An 11617-nucleotide genomic window follows, 5' to 3' on the forward strand; every position below is an offset into this window, starting at 1 on the left:
TTTGACGCTAAATCCTCATTTTTCGGTATGCTGTCTTTCTAGTCAGTCGTGTGCCTTCTTCTGCCGCTTTCACCATCTCTTGCTCTTCCTTTCTCCGTCTCCATCTTTCACTCTGTGTTTTCCATTTTCTCTCTCATCGTCTTCATCAGCATCCCTCTTTCCTTTCGTTTCCCTCTTCCCCTTCCGGTGGCCCTCTCCTCTCTCCGTCTTGCACTTCCTTTCTCTATCTCCCTATTCCTCTTTCTTTCTGTCGACAGCAGCAGCCTCAGTCACCCGATCGGAGCTCTGAGTCACACCCCTGACCTTGGACCACCTCGGCACCGCCGGCCGCGCGGCGGTTGCCAAGGGCGAAGCCAAAACAGGAAAAAAGGTCAACGGGTTCGTGAAAACCCGATGCGCGTAACTGAACACAAATCGTATTTCTATGTGCCCGAACAGTTCTCACCATTTCCGGGAAGTGCCCTCAGATGGTGGGCTGGCTGCGCCCGTGCGGTCGCTGCCCCAGCTTCGTTCGTTAGGCGCTGGCCGCCGGCCAAGTGGGCTCGGAGCCCGCCGTCCGCCGATCGCCGTGGGCGGCGCAGGGGAGCGGCGGCCGGTGACTGGTCACCGTCGCCGCCGCCGACGGGGCTGAACAGTCGCCGACGTCCGGAGCGGATGTGAGAGATCGCTGGGCGGTGGCTGCGGCGGGTCGGTCGCCGCCGGCTGGCGCCGCCTGGTTCAGGCTGGTGGGAAGTTGCAAATGGGTCGTTCCGCTCCGTTCTGTTCCGTCTCGTCCCGTCCCGTTCCGTGGCCGGCCGTCAGATCTGGGTGCGGGCCGGGGTGGAGCCGGACCGGCTTGCGCTCGTCTGTCGCCGCGCTGAGGACGCCTCCCAGGCCCCAGCGGCCGGCTGCCGGCTAGTGGCGGCGGCGCGGCGCGCGACGCTTGTTTTCCGATGGGAGCGGGGAGGGCCACGGCGCCGCGCCGAAATAGCCGCGGCCGGAGGCGGCGACCCTGGGCGGCCGGCTGCCGGAGCCGGCGGCCGGAGCGACCTGCCCTGCGGCACTGGAGCAGGACCGGGCCCCGGCCAGCGGCCGCCGGTCACATGTGATAGCCAGGTGATCTGTCATAATTAGCCACGGCGTGTAATGGGGGTGGGTAGAAGGAATAGCCGACAGTGCTTTAGTGGCCTCGACACGGTCACAGCACCACGGGACCGACGACGAGAGAGCTCTCAGACCGTCGGCCTTCGAGTTAATCGAAGGACTCCGGAGCGATCTGGCACCGTAAACGGCCGATCGCCCGTGAGGGGCAGAAGCTCCGCGGCCGCGCCGCGCAGATGGCACTGATGCCTCGCTGCGCGAGCGGGTCGATTGGTCGAGCCCAGGGTCGAGTGGACCCAGTTACGGCCAAAGGGCGGTTTGGACGCCCACGCAACCGTAGAAACATCAAGATAGGTCGGTCATCAGATCGGTAAGGGGCCCATGAGAAGTTCCAGGCACTCCACAGACATCCAGCAGACCGGAAATGATGTCAACATATACCACATAACTTCAAAATGCATTCCGGATTAGGTGGGCGTAACCGTGCTCCTCATATATTTTCATCAGATAAGTTTGGGATGGTCTCACAAATTTGCCATTTCGTTCGGGGGTAATGTAATGGGATAATGGGGTAATGGGGCTGGGTATCGTTCGTAGCTTTGTTCTGAAGATTGGATCAGAAAAACCGATCCATTCCCTACAGGTGCCTCAGTGGCGGCAGGGACAGCACAACTCTGGCCCTGTCCTGCACGCTGTCTAGGTTTGGCCTGAGTGGTAGGCGACGGAAAGCGTTACTCCTGGAATGAGACGATGACATGATACGAATAAACCTTTAAAGATCAATTTACGGCGTGAGAACTCAGCTGCTTTGGCGACATTACGGGGGCCTCCCCGCCCCCCCCCCCCCGTTATAACCATGAGCGCGCTGGAGCTGGCCGGAGGTCGGTTCGATGTCCGCCACGCAGGCGAGCTGGTACTAATGCTGTGGATCAGATACGACCGGTGCGTCTTGAAAGTCAGCAGGTAGGCAGGGATCACTAACGTCTGGATAGGCCACGGTTAGGTGCCATTTAAAAGGGTAAGAAAGGGGCTGTTCATGAAGCGTCTTGTACTATGGCCTGTATCCACCCGATCCGCTGCAGCACAATTCCCGATAGGGGGGGGGGGGGGAATGGGGGTGGGGTCAGTCGAACGTGACTGAACGTGCGCCACGCGAGCCGGCTGGTAACAGCGGCCAGACCCGGCGACATCGCAGCTGAACTGCGGCGTAACGACGTGACCTTTCACCACCACCCGACTGACAGTTCTTCAAGATTGGCACGTTCCCGCGGACTCAGGGGCATCGGGGGTGTGCAATATTCACACGTGGCAGGCGCAGTAGCCGCCCATTCAACTGTGTGTCGTATCGGCGCAGGCTTACCACTGTACGGTAAACAGATGCTCGTTCTTCCAGTTTTGCCAAACCAGTTTCCCACATCATTCTTCACCCGTGCCTGGCTGTCCCAGTCTCCTTCATACTGTGGTTGCTACTGAACCGGCAGTGTCCGCTGTGACCAAATGACCCCTGTGCGACCCGCGTGACCTGACTGACAAGTGCCAGCATCTGACCGTGATCTGCGCCATCTAACGGCTGTCGGTGCTTCTCAGGCTGACCTCTGCGCTGCGGGATGAACTGTGAGCTCGGCGACGTCGCGTTGTCACGCCTGACCAGCTGCTGGTCCGCCATGCCTGTCTCGTCGCGGATGTCGCTCTCCAGCTACTCGTCCTACACGCCGCGCGGCGCCGCCTTCCGCGCCGGCAGTCTGGAGCGCGGCGCGCACCTGCCGCTCTCCAGCCAGAGCGGCTGGCGGCTGACGGGCACCGGCTGCGGCCGCCGGCCGCCGCTGCCCACCTCCGAGCCGCGGCGGCGCGCCGAGCCGGCCGGCGCGCGCTGCTCGGCCGAGCCCGAGAGTGAGGCGCGCCGCTACCTGCGGCTGGCGCGCAGCCAGAGCCGCCAGCCGGACGGCGAGCCGGCGGCCGGTCACCGCCGCTGGCGCGCCTCGGTCGAGCCCACGCCGCACGAGCGCCTCGTGCCGATCGTCGTGCAGGGCGAGCGGCCGGCCGTGGCCGAGCTGCGCCGCCAGCTGGACGCGGCGCGGCTCGACTCGCTGCTCTCGTCCGGCGCCGAGCGCTCGGCGCCCAGCCGCGAGAGCGCCGAGCGCGTGGCTGGCGGCCGCGCGCGGCCAGCCTCACCCGGCGCGCCCGCCGCCAACGGCCTCGACGCTCAGCAGAGGAGTGCCGCCATTGAGAAGGTAGGGGGCGAGGCACCACGACGCGCTGCGTGGCCGCCTGGTTCGTGTTGTCACGTTCCATCATGGCACGTGACGTAGGAAAACGGATGAGGGAGACTTGATGAAGAGATCCATATCTTGGCGCAATTAACACATTTGTCTGGGGAAAAGGGCTGCTGAGGTCCATGGCCTTGTCAGTGAAGTATCCGCGTCCTCATAAGATGTTTGTCGTGGTTCAAAGCACTCTGCACTGCAATAGTGTTACCTTTCAGGACTCGCTGGTTTCCCTGGACTCGCCGGACTCTGGATGAACGTAATCCCATTTGGCATCAGTCCCTGCCACCTTTCCAAATAAGTCGAGAGCGCCGCAGACGGTCCGGGCGTGCGGCAGTCGTGACACTCGCTATCATGCTCGTGCTGCGGAGGGCCACGCCGCATTCCCAGTCGTTCGAGCGGTCCCCGGCCCGGCCGCCGTGTCAAGCGGCCGTCCGTGGTCGGAGGCGGGCGGGGCATCCCTGCAGGGCACGCCCCTGCACAGTGTGTCCTCTGCAGGACAGTGCGGCGGCGGCTTCGAATTGGCGCCGCTCTCTATCAGTTCTAGCGTCCGCGTCCTCAGCGGCCCCGCGGCTGGATGGGCCGTGACGTCAACGGTCGCTTGGCTGCCGACTGGCTTCGGATCGCTCGCGTGGCAACACGCATTGTTGCGCTGCTGTCCGTTCACCGTTCCGCTCAATGTAGGACGTCGTCGCGCGCGCAGTATTAAGCTGCCCCTCGTCACCGAACACGAGGCCTTAGGGCGCGAAAAGAGCTGTGTCTCAAGCGGCGCGAAATGTCAGCGGCACCATTACAGGGCATTTCATCGTAGTCCAGGGGGGAAAAGCTGACGACAGCAGCTGCAGCCAGCGACGCACGAGGATGCCCCGGGACTGAACTGCGGCGGTCATCCTCTCCTGGCCCGTGTGAGCGTTGGCATGGTCCTGATGGTGGTGAGGGGCTAACTTGTTTGATTTGGTAAACATACGCGCCAGGTCAGTGCAAGCTAACACACTGCACCGGGGTTGATCAAATCTTAGGACCTTTGTATTTTGTGGCTTTGACTGTTCGTTGCGTCCACGCATTTCCGCGAAATTTTCACGCCGTCGCGATGCCATGGATGCTTAGGGATACCGGATCAAAGGACAAGGGCGTGCACAGCAGAGATGCGAAGACCATAGATACCACAGGACCAAGGAATATTTGCTTAGGTGTTGCAAACTCCGCTGTTGCCTGGCTGAACACTGAACCGCTTGCGTGCCGAACAGGCTAGGGATGCATATGTGCTCGGCAGACCGTGTATTGATTTCGCCTCTGCAATGCAGCGTGTCGAGCGGCATCACTGGCCAAATGGAGTCCGGTCCTTGCTGCGGCGCGTCGGGCCATTGCTCATGCCGCGCGCCGGCGCCTGGCAGCGGCAATGGCGTGGCTGCCAGACCGCCCGTGCCCATGTCATCTTCAGAAAGCACTTAGTGTCGGTCACGCGGTCTGCTGACGGCGCCCGAGTGTTTAGCGTCGTGAACGCCGTTAATAATTCATGTATAGGGAGCGGACCGGCTAAGCGGCGGCGCAACGATGCGCGCCCCGCGTGATGGGTCTTGTGGGCGCTGCTGGCTGCCCTGTTTCGCCTAGTGTCGGTTGCGACATGCCGCTCATGTGGCCAAGATGATGGGCCTGGTCATCGCAGTCATGACACATGGCACCCCATTTTCTGCGGACGGACGCGAGTCGTTTGTAGTGCGGCACGCCATCATTGTGATATGCGTTTTGCGTGGAAGGGTCCCGCGAGCGTGTTCGCGGCCAGACGTCCGTGCTTTGCGGTCTGGTGTCCGCGGGCTGTCGTAATGTTGCGCACCCAATTGAAGAACAGGCCTGTGTTATATCTGACGTGGCGTTTCTGTTGTCTGTTAGCCTCTGGGCTGTGGCGTGCCGTGACTGGCCAGGTATTCCCATCATCAGCGGTGGAACTTGAGCAGCTAGCCCGTGAAGCGACCGTGACGCGCGTCGAGCGATCGACCTGTCGGCATCGGGCTCCCGCCGTACTTGGAGCGCTGAAGCTCTCTCTCCCCTCCAATGCTAGCTGGTGGACGAGTGGCAGGGACTGACGGCGGTGCGTGTGCCGCTGTCGGCTGCACTGTGACATTGTGAGGCGGGCGTCCCGCCGCCGCCAGCGTGACTCGCGGCCAGCTGGGCCATGGCTCCCGATGGTGCGCTAGGTGGGTTCTCAGGCGACTGTCGGGCGCTGGTGCTCAGTACAGCGGGCCGGGTGGAGCGCGACTGCGGCGGTGCCGGCGGCCCCCGCCGTTCACCGCCGCCCCTCTGCCCCCCGGTGACAGTGGGAGCGGTACCTGTCGACGCCGGTGGCGCGGCCGCGGCGCGCCCTTGACCTGACCCCCACGCTGGCAGATGAGGTTGGCGAGCGCCAGGTAACTGGCGGCCACGCGCCCCGCCGCTCTAACATTGCCTCGAGCGCTGGGCGGCCGGCGCACGCGGCGGCCCGTCGCCAGCCGCCGGCGGCTCTAACGCTCGCGCGAGCTCCGGACGGCGAGCTGCCGGCCGGCCTAACGCTTAGCTAGACACGTTAAACAGCGCCGACCCTGTGGCAGCGCCGACCCCTATCCACTCCGCTGCGGTGAGACCTTGGCAGCACCACCACAGCGGAGTGAGCAATTCGCCTGCCGCGGCACCTCGCGTGTCATCTGTTGGGGCCTCGTGAGAAGCCCTACATGGTGGCTGGAAGCCGGCCGACCGCCGTCGCTAACCTGCAGCTGACAGAGCTTTGTCGAAACAGTGCCCTTACGCCTCATGGTGGCTGGAAGCCGGTCGGCCGCCGTCGCTAACGTGCAGCTGACAGGGCTTTGTCGAAACAGTGCCCTTACGCCTCATGTTTCCTTCGCAGAAGCCGTTTGTGTGAGCGTTTTCGCAGTGGTTGACATAGAAGTTCGTCGTCTGGAACTATAGTGTTTTGAGTTATGTTTCCTGGCGAAGATGTTCTAATGCTTCTACCGGCGTGGCAGGAGTTTTGTTTGGATACTACGAACTGCTGACATTTTATTGTGATTGGCAGTTTGGCACGGCCAGTTTTGTTGTGTTACACGCAAAGCCCTGCTTCTAACAGACGGGCATCATGTGCTTCGTGCTGATGTTAGCGCTGGTAACAGAAGCAGAAGGAGAACATAAGTTGGCGTGATCCGTGTTGAGTTATTTTTACACGTTGCAAGGGAACGGCTAATAGCCGTTGCATGCGAAATAAAGGGACCATACATAACTGGGTACGCGGAAAAAGGTAGAACTGTTGTGCATCAGAAGGTGCACAGAACGGCGAAACATTCAGCGTACGGCTCGGTAGGGGAAGGGGAGAGGGACGTGAGAGTCATCTGCATTATGACGCTATACACCCGTACAAATGTTTACATGCAGACTCTTGGTGGCGCTCACTGCTGCGCGCCTCCGCCACCGTCGCTACCGCGCTGATCGGTGTCGCCACCTGCCGGCAGACCCTGAGTTCGCCGGCCGGCCGCCGGTCGTCGCTGCTGTCGTCCGACTCGGCCGCGGCCGCCGCCTCCTCCTCCTCCCGGCGCCGACCTGCCGACAGTCCGCCCCGGCAGGCAGCCCGCCTGCCGGGCCTCACCGGCCTCAGGAACATCGGCAACACGGTGTGTGCGGCGATACGTGACGCTTGGCTGATTATCCCGGAGCCGAGCCGAGCCGTGGGTCCCCGATGGTCGCCGACGGCATGTGCTTGCCTGTGGGCACTGGTGACCGGCGCCGCGTGCGCTGGTCTGCCTGCGCCGCGCCGGGCGGGCGGCGTCTGACGGCGCTGGCGCTGACCGTGCGCCACCTGTCCGCTGGCAGTGCTTCATGAACTCAGTCCTGCAGTGTCTGAGCAACACGCGCGCCCTGCACGACTACATCCTGCGTGACGAGTACTCGGCCGACATCAACACCACCACGTCCTCCATGAAAGGCGCGCTCATCAGAGGTAGGGCTGACGGCAGACCTCACGGTTGTAGTGCAGCGCTTGTGCGACCTCCGCCCCGCCGTCCGTGTCTGGACGCCCCCTGCCCGCCGGCAGCCGTGCTGACCTCTGGTCCTCTGGTCCTCTGGTCCCCTGGTCCTCTGGTCCTCCGGTATTTTGCACTAGAGTCCGGTTGGGTGGTTCGGATGGGTTGTCCGGCCCCCGCACAGATCTAGGTTTGGCCTGGCCGACGTGCCTCCAGCCGTTGCGTTCGTCCAGTCGCTATCCTATGCTTGCAAAGTGCCTCTTGCAGTCACCTTGACCGGCGACACCCAACACGCCGCTGCTGTCCGCAGGCGCCTATCTGTCCTGCGGCCAGGTCGCGGCCCCGCTGATGAGCCGCCGCTTGCGTTGCAGCGTTCGCGACGCTCATGTCCGACCTCTGGAAGAAGACGGACCAGGCGGACGTGGTGCTGACCACGGCGCCGTTCAAGTCGCAGATCCAGCGGTTCGCGCCGCGCTTCATGGGCTACCAGCAGCAGGACGCGCAGGAGTTTCTTAGGTCAGTGTCGGGCATTGGAAGAGGGATTACTCAGGACAGCATCGGGCGCTGGGAGGGGGGTTACTCGGGCCACCATCGGGCGCTGGAGAGGGTTTAGTCGGGCCAGCATCGGGCGCTGGGAGAGGGGTTACTCGGGCCACCATCGGGCGCTGGAGAGGGTTTAGTCGGGCCAGCATCGGGCGCTGGGAGAGGGGTTACTCGGGCCAGCATCGGGCGCTGGAGAGGGTTTAGTCGGGCCAGCATCGGGCGCTGGGAGAGGGGTTACTCGGGCCAGCATGATACTCAGGCGATAGTTTGCCAGATCATGGAGCTACTCAGGTGGGATTTCTATCAGCTGCTTGACTCACTCACCCAGTTGAGTTTAATCGTTGAGATCGATGGGCAGCCCAGAGATGTTGGATCAGCAGCACTCTGAAACAGACGCCTCCAGGTGTTGCATGCGTGTGTGCCTGCGTGTGTGTGGGGGGGGGGGGGGGGGAAGGGACGTGACTCCTCGGTAGGACTGACACCGAGCCGGCGCCGCTCAGGTACCTGCTCGAGGGTCTGCACGAGGATGTGAACCGCGTCACCAGCCGACCCCGGCCCATCACCACCGACATCGACGACAGTCTCAGGTGTGCCCCCTCCCCGCCCGGGCGCTACTGTTCACCCGCGACGGCGGTGGTGCCACGGCGGCGGCGCCGCACTTCGAACCGGTCGGGATCAGAGCAGTTCAGAGCTTCGAGCCGGTCAGGATCATAGCAGTTCAGAGCTTCGAGCCGGTCGGAATCAGAGCAGTTCAGAGCTTTGAGCCGGTCAGGATCAGAGCAGTTTAAAGCTTTGAGCTGGTCAGGACCAGAGCAATCCAGAGCTTCGATCTGAGAACAGTGTGGTGACAGCGGCTCTGTGCGCTGAGATGACTGACATGGCCTCGCGTTGATCGGCTGCGCTCATGTGCTGCCTCACACAGGAGGGGTGCAAAAGCCATCGGACGGCTCGGTCGACGGCTGCCACGGATCTGTAACAGCTTACATGCTCTGCGACGCTTGATGTGGAGCCATGGGAACCTGGCCGATGTGAGCCATTGTTGTTGCAGTACCAGTCAGCAGTCCATGGAGGCCTGGAAGCGTTTTCTGCGCCTGGAAAACTCCAAGTTTGTCGACCTGTTCGTGGGCCAGCTCAAGTCTACCCTGAGGTGAGCGCCGCGGATACTGTGCCCATCTGCAGGGCTCGGCTTGCGGCTGTGCCCAACCGTGATTCCGTGCCGACTCTGGGCTGTGATCCCATTCACTCGAAATTCACTGCAGTTGTGATGGTGACCTGGTGGAGGCTTCACTTGTGACAGGCGCTCGTTGTGTGGCCTTTATGGTTTGCCTATCACAGATGGATGGTCCTCAGTGTGTCGCCGCGCACCTGCCTGTCGCCGCAGACGCGCGGTGTTTGGCCCCGCTGACCCGTCACCACGTGTTTAGCGTGTGACCTCTGTGACCCGTGTGACACCGGCAGGTGCGCGGTGTTTGATCTCGCTGACCCGCCACCATGTGTTCAGCGTGTGACCTCTGTGACCCGTGTGACACCGGCAGGTGCGCGGTGTTTGACCTCGCAGATCCATCACCGTGTGCTTAGCGTGTGACCTCTGACCCGTGTGACACCGGCAGGTGCGCAGCGTTCGACCTCGCTGACCCGTCACCATGTGTTCATTGTGTGACCTCGGTGACCCGTGTGACACCGGCAGGTGCGCAGCGTTTGACCTCGCTGACCCGTTGTCATGTGTCCAGCGTGCGACTCTGTGACCCGTTTGACCCCGGAAGTTGCGTGGTGTTTGACCTCGCTGACCTGTCGCCTGTGTTCAGCGTGTGACCTCTATGACCGGTGTGACCCCGGCAGGTGCACGGTGTGCGGGCACGCGTCGGTTACGTTCGATCCCTTCTGGGATCTGAGCCTGCCGATCCCGTCCAAGACGGGCCAGGTGCGACTACAGGCCTGCTTCGACCTCTTCACCAAGGAGGAGGTCCTCGACGGGGACGAGAAGCCGGTCAGTGGGACGGGGACGGGGACGGGGACAGGGACGGCGACGGGGACGGGGACGGGGACGAGACGGGGACGGGGACGGGGACGGGGACGGGGACGGGGACGGGGACGGGGACGGGGACGGGAACGGGAACGGGAACGGGGACGGGAACGGGGACGGGGACGGGAGCGGGGACAGGAACGGTAACAGGAGCGGGAATGGGAGCAGGGACGGGATGGGGATGGGACGGCACGAGGTGGGTGGGATCGGCAGCTGACCGTGCGCTCGCCCGTCACTTCCAGGCCTTATTCATGCGTACACATGGTGCATTAGAGTCATTGAGATTCGTGAGAAACCTTGATTTTGAGTACATCATACATGTCTCCAAAACTTGTGCTGATGTGGTTATTGTCCCCGTGTATTGCGATTATCGACCGCGGTGTGTAAGCTCCAGACACGTTGAATGTGGAATTGCCTTTAATAATGCACCCTGTCGTGCGCCATGTCACCATGAGGGTGCTGACTGCTGCTCACCCGCAGACGTGCGCCAAATGTCAGAAGCGCCAGCGGTGCACCAAGGGCTTCTCCATCCAGAAGTTCCCGCGCATCCTGGTGGTGCACCTGAAGCGATTCTCGCCGCAGGAGCGCTTCCGGGGCAAGCTCGGCTGCGCTGTCGACTTCCCGGTCAGCGGCCTCGACCTCAGTCCGTACTCGGCCGGACAGGGGCCCTGCAAGTGAGTGAGGGGCGCGGCTGACTGTGGCCGGGGCGGCGCAGCGCTTCAGAGGCCGTCGCCGCCTGTCCCTCCGCGCGGCTGGCGGGCAGCGTTGTAAGGAGGCCCTTTCGGTGAGGTCGGACCGGTGACGACCTTGGCGTGCGTGGCGAGCTGACGCAGCTGGCGGTGGTGTGACCGGACCTTCTGCTGGCGCAGGTACAACTTGTACGGCGTGGCCAACCACTCCGGCACGCTGTTCTCGGGCCACTACACGGCCTACTGCCAGCACCCGCTCTCGGGCGACTGGTACGAGTACAACGACTCGCGGTACGTACGGCCAGCGCCGCTGTTCTGACCCGGGGAAGCTCCCCACCTGCTGTGTTTGGCATTGGATGCTCCGTTCGTACGGAATTTTAACTTTGCGCTTACGGTCACATCATTTGTAGGCCCGTTCGCCGGCGTGTCTAGACTTGGTGCCTCATGGACTTTATCTTTTAGACTGTTGTGAATTGTACTGGGCAAAAGGTAAGCAGTCCGTTTTTCAGCAGATTTCGCTGTTTTTATGATCTTATCGTGCCGGCCTGACCGCAGTTATTGTGAGCCTCTAAGTCTCGTCTCGGAAATATGTATCCATCGACAGCTGCTTGTTTAGTACGCGTTTTGCGACATGATGTCAGTAAGGTATCAACGTCAATTTATGTCACTGCATCATATTGTAGAGGTGAGGTTTTACAGCAACGTTTTAAGAAGACTGGAACTGTTAAAATATGTTATGCTTTCGACTGTCGGTGTATTCGCGTGTGCCACAACGCCAATGGGGCGCTCCACACCGCAGCGTGGGCCGGACGTCGCCCTCACCGGGCTCCGTGTTGGCAGGGTGCGTCCCATCTCGTCGCGCACGGTCAGCAGCAGCGAAGCGTACGTGCTCTTCTTCGAGCTGGCCGGCTCCTCGCACTGCTAGTCGACCGCCGACGCCGCCTCGCGTTGCTGGCGCGCGGGCCGAGTCTCGGCCGGCCTCTCGAGTCCCGAGAGACCGGCTCGAGTCTCGTGCCTCGGCGTCTTGGGCAGGAC

General features: G+C 62.4%; 1 protein-coding gene across 1 annotated transcript in view; it reads left to right on the forward strand.

Moving 5' to 3' along the window:
• Positions 1 to 3229: 3229 nt before the first annotated feature.
• LOC119110699 (ubiquitin carboxyl-terminal hydrolase 2) overlaps positions 3230 to 11617 on the forward strand; it is a 9402-nt gene continuing 1014 nt past the window's right edge. The window contains exons 1-11 of the mRNA XM_037234604.1: positions 3230 to 3311; positions 5660 to 5749; positions 6821 to 6979; positions 7179 to 7305; positions 7699 to 7843; positions 8371 to 8457; positions 8919 to 9017; positions 9710 to 9857; positions 10374 to 10567; positions 10763 to 10873; positions 11423 to 11617. The exon at positions 11423 to 11617 is cut by the window's right edge and continues 1014 nt beyond it. Of these exons, the coding sequence (XP_037090499.1) occupies positions 7185 to 7305; positions 7699 to 7843; positions 8371 to 8457; positions 8919 to 9017; positions 9710 to 9857; positions 10374 to 10567; positions 10763 to 10873; positions 11423 to 11507 (990 nt within the window). The 5' untranslated portion in view covers positions 3230 to 3311; positions 5660 to 5749; positions 6821 to 6979; positions 7179 to 7184 and the 3' untranslated portion in view covers positions 11508 to 11617. The remainder of the gene's footprint in view (positions 3312 to 5659; positions 5750 to 6820; positions 6980 to 7178; positions 7306 to 7698; positions 7844 to 8370; positions 8458 to 8918; positions 9018 to 9709; positions 9858 to 10373; positions 10568 to 10762; positions 10874 to 11422) is intronic.

This window comes from Pollicipes pollicipes, unplaced genomic scaffold (assembly GCF_011947565.3).
Source record: "Pollicipes pollicipes isolate AB1234 unplaced genomic scaffold, Ppol_2.1 Scaffold_2555;HRSCAF=2994_pilon_pilon_pilon, whole genome shotgun sequence".
Lineage (NCBI taxonomy): Eukaryota > Metazoa > Arthropoda > Thecostraca > Pollicipedomorpha > Pollicipedidae > Pollicipes > Pollicipes pollicipes.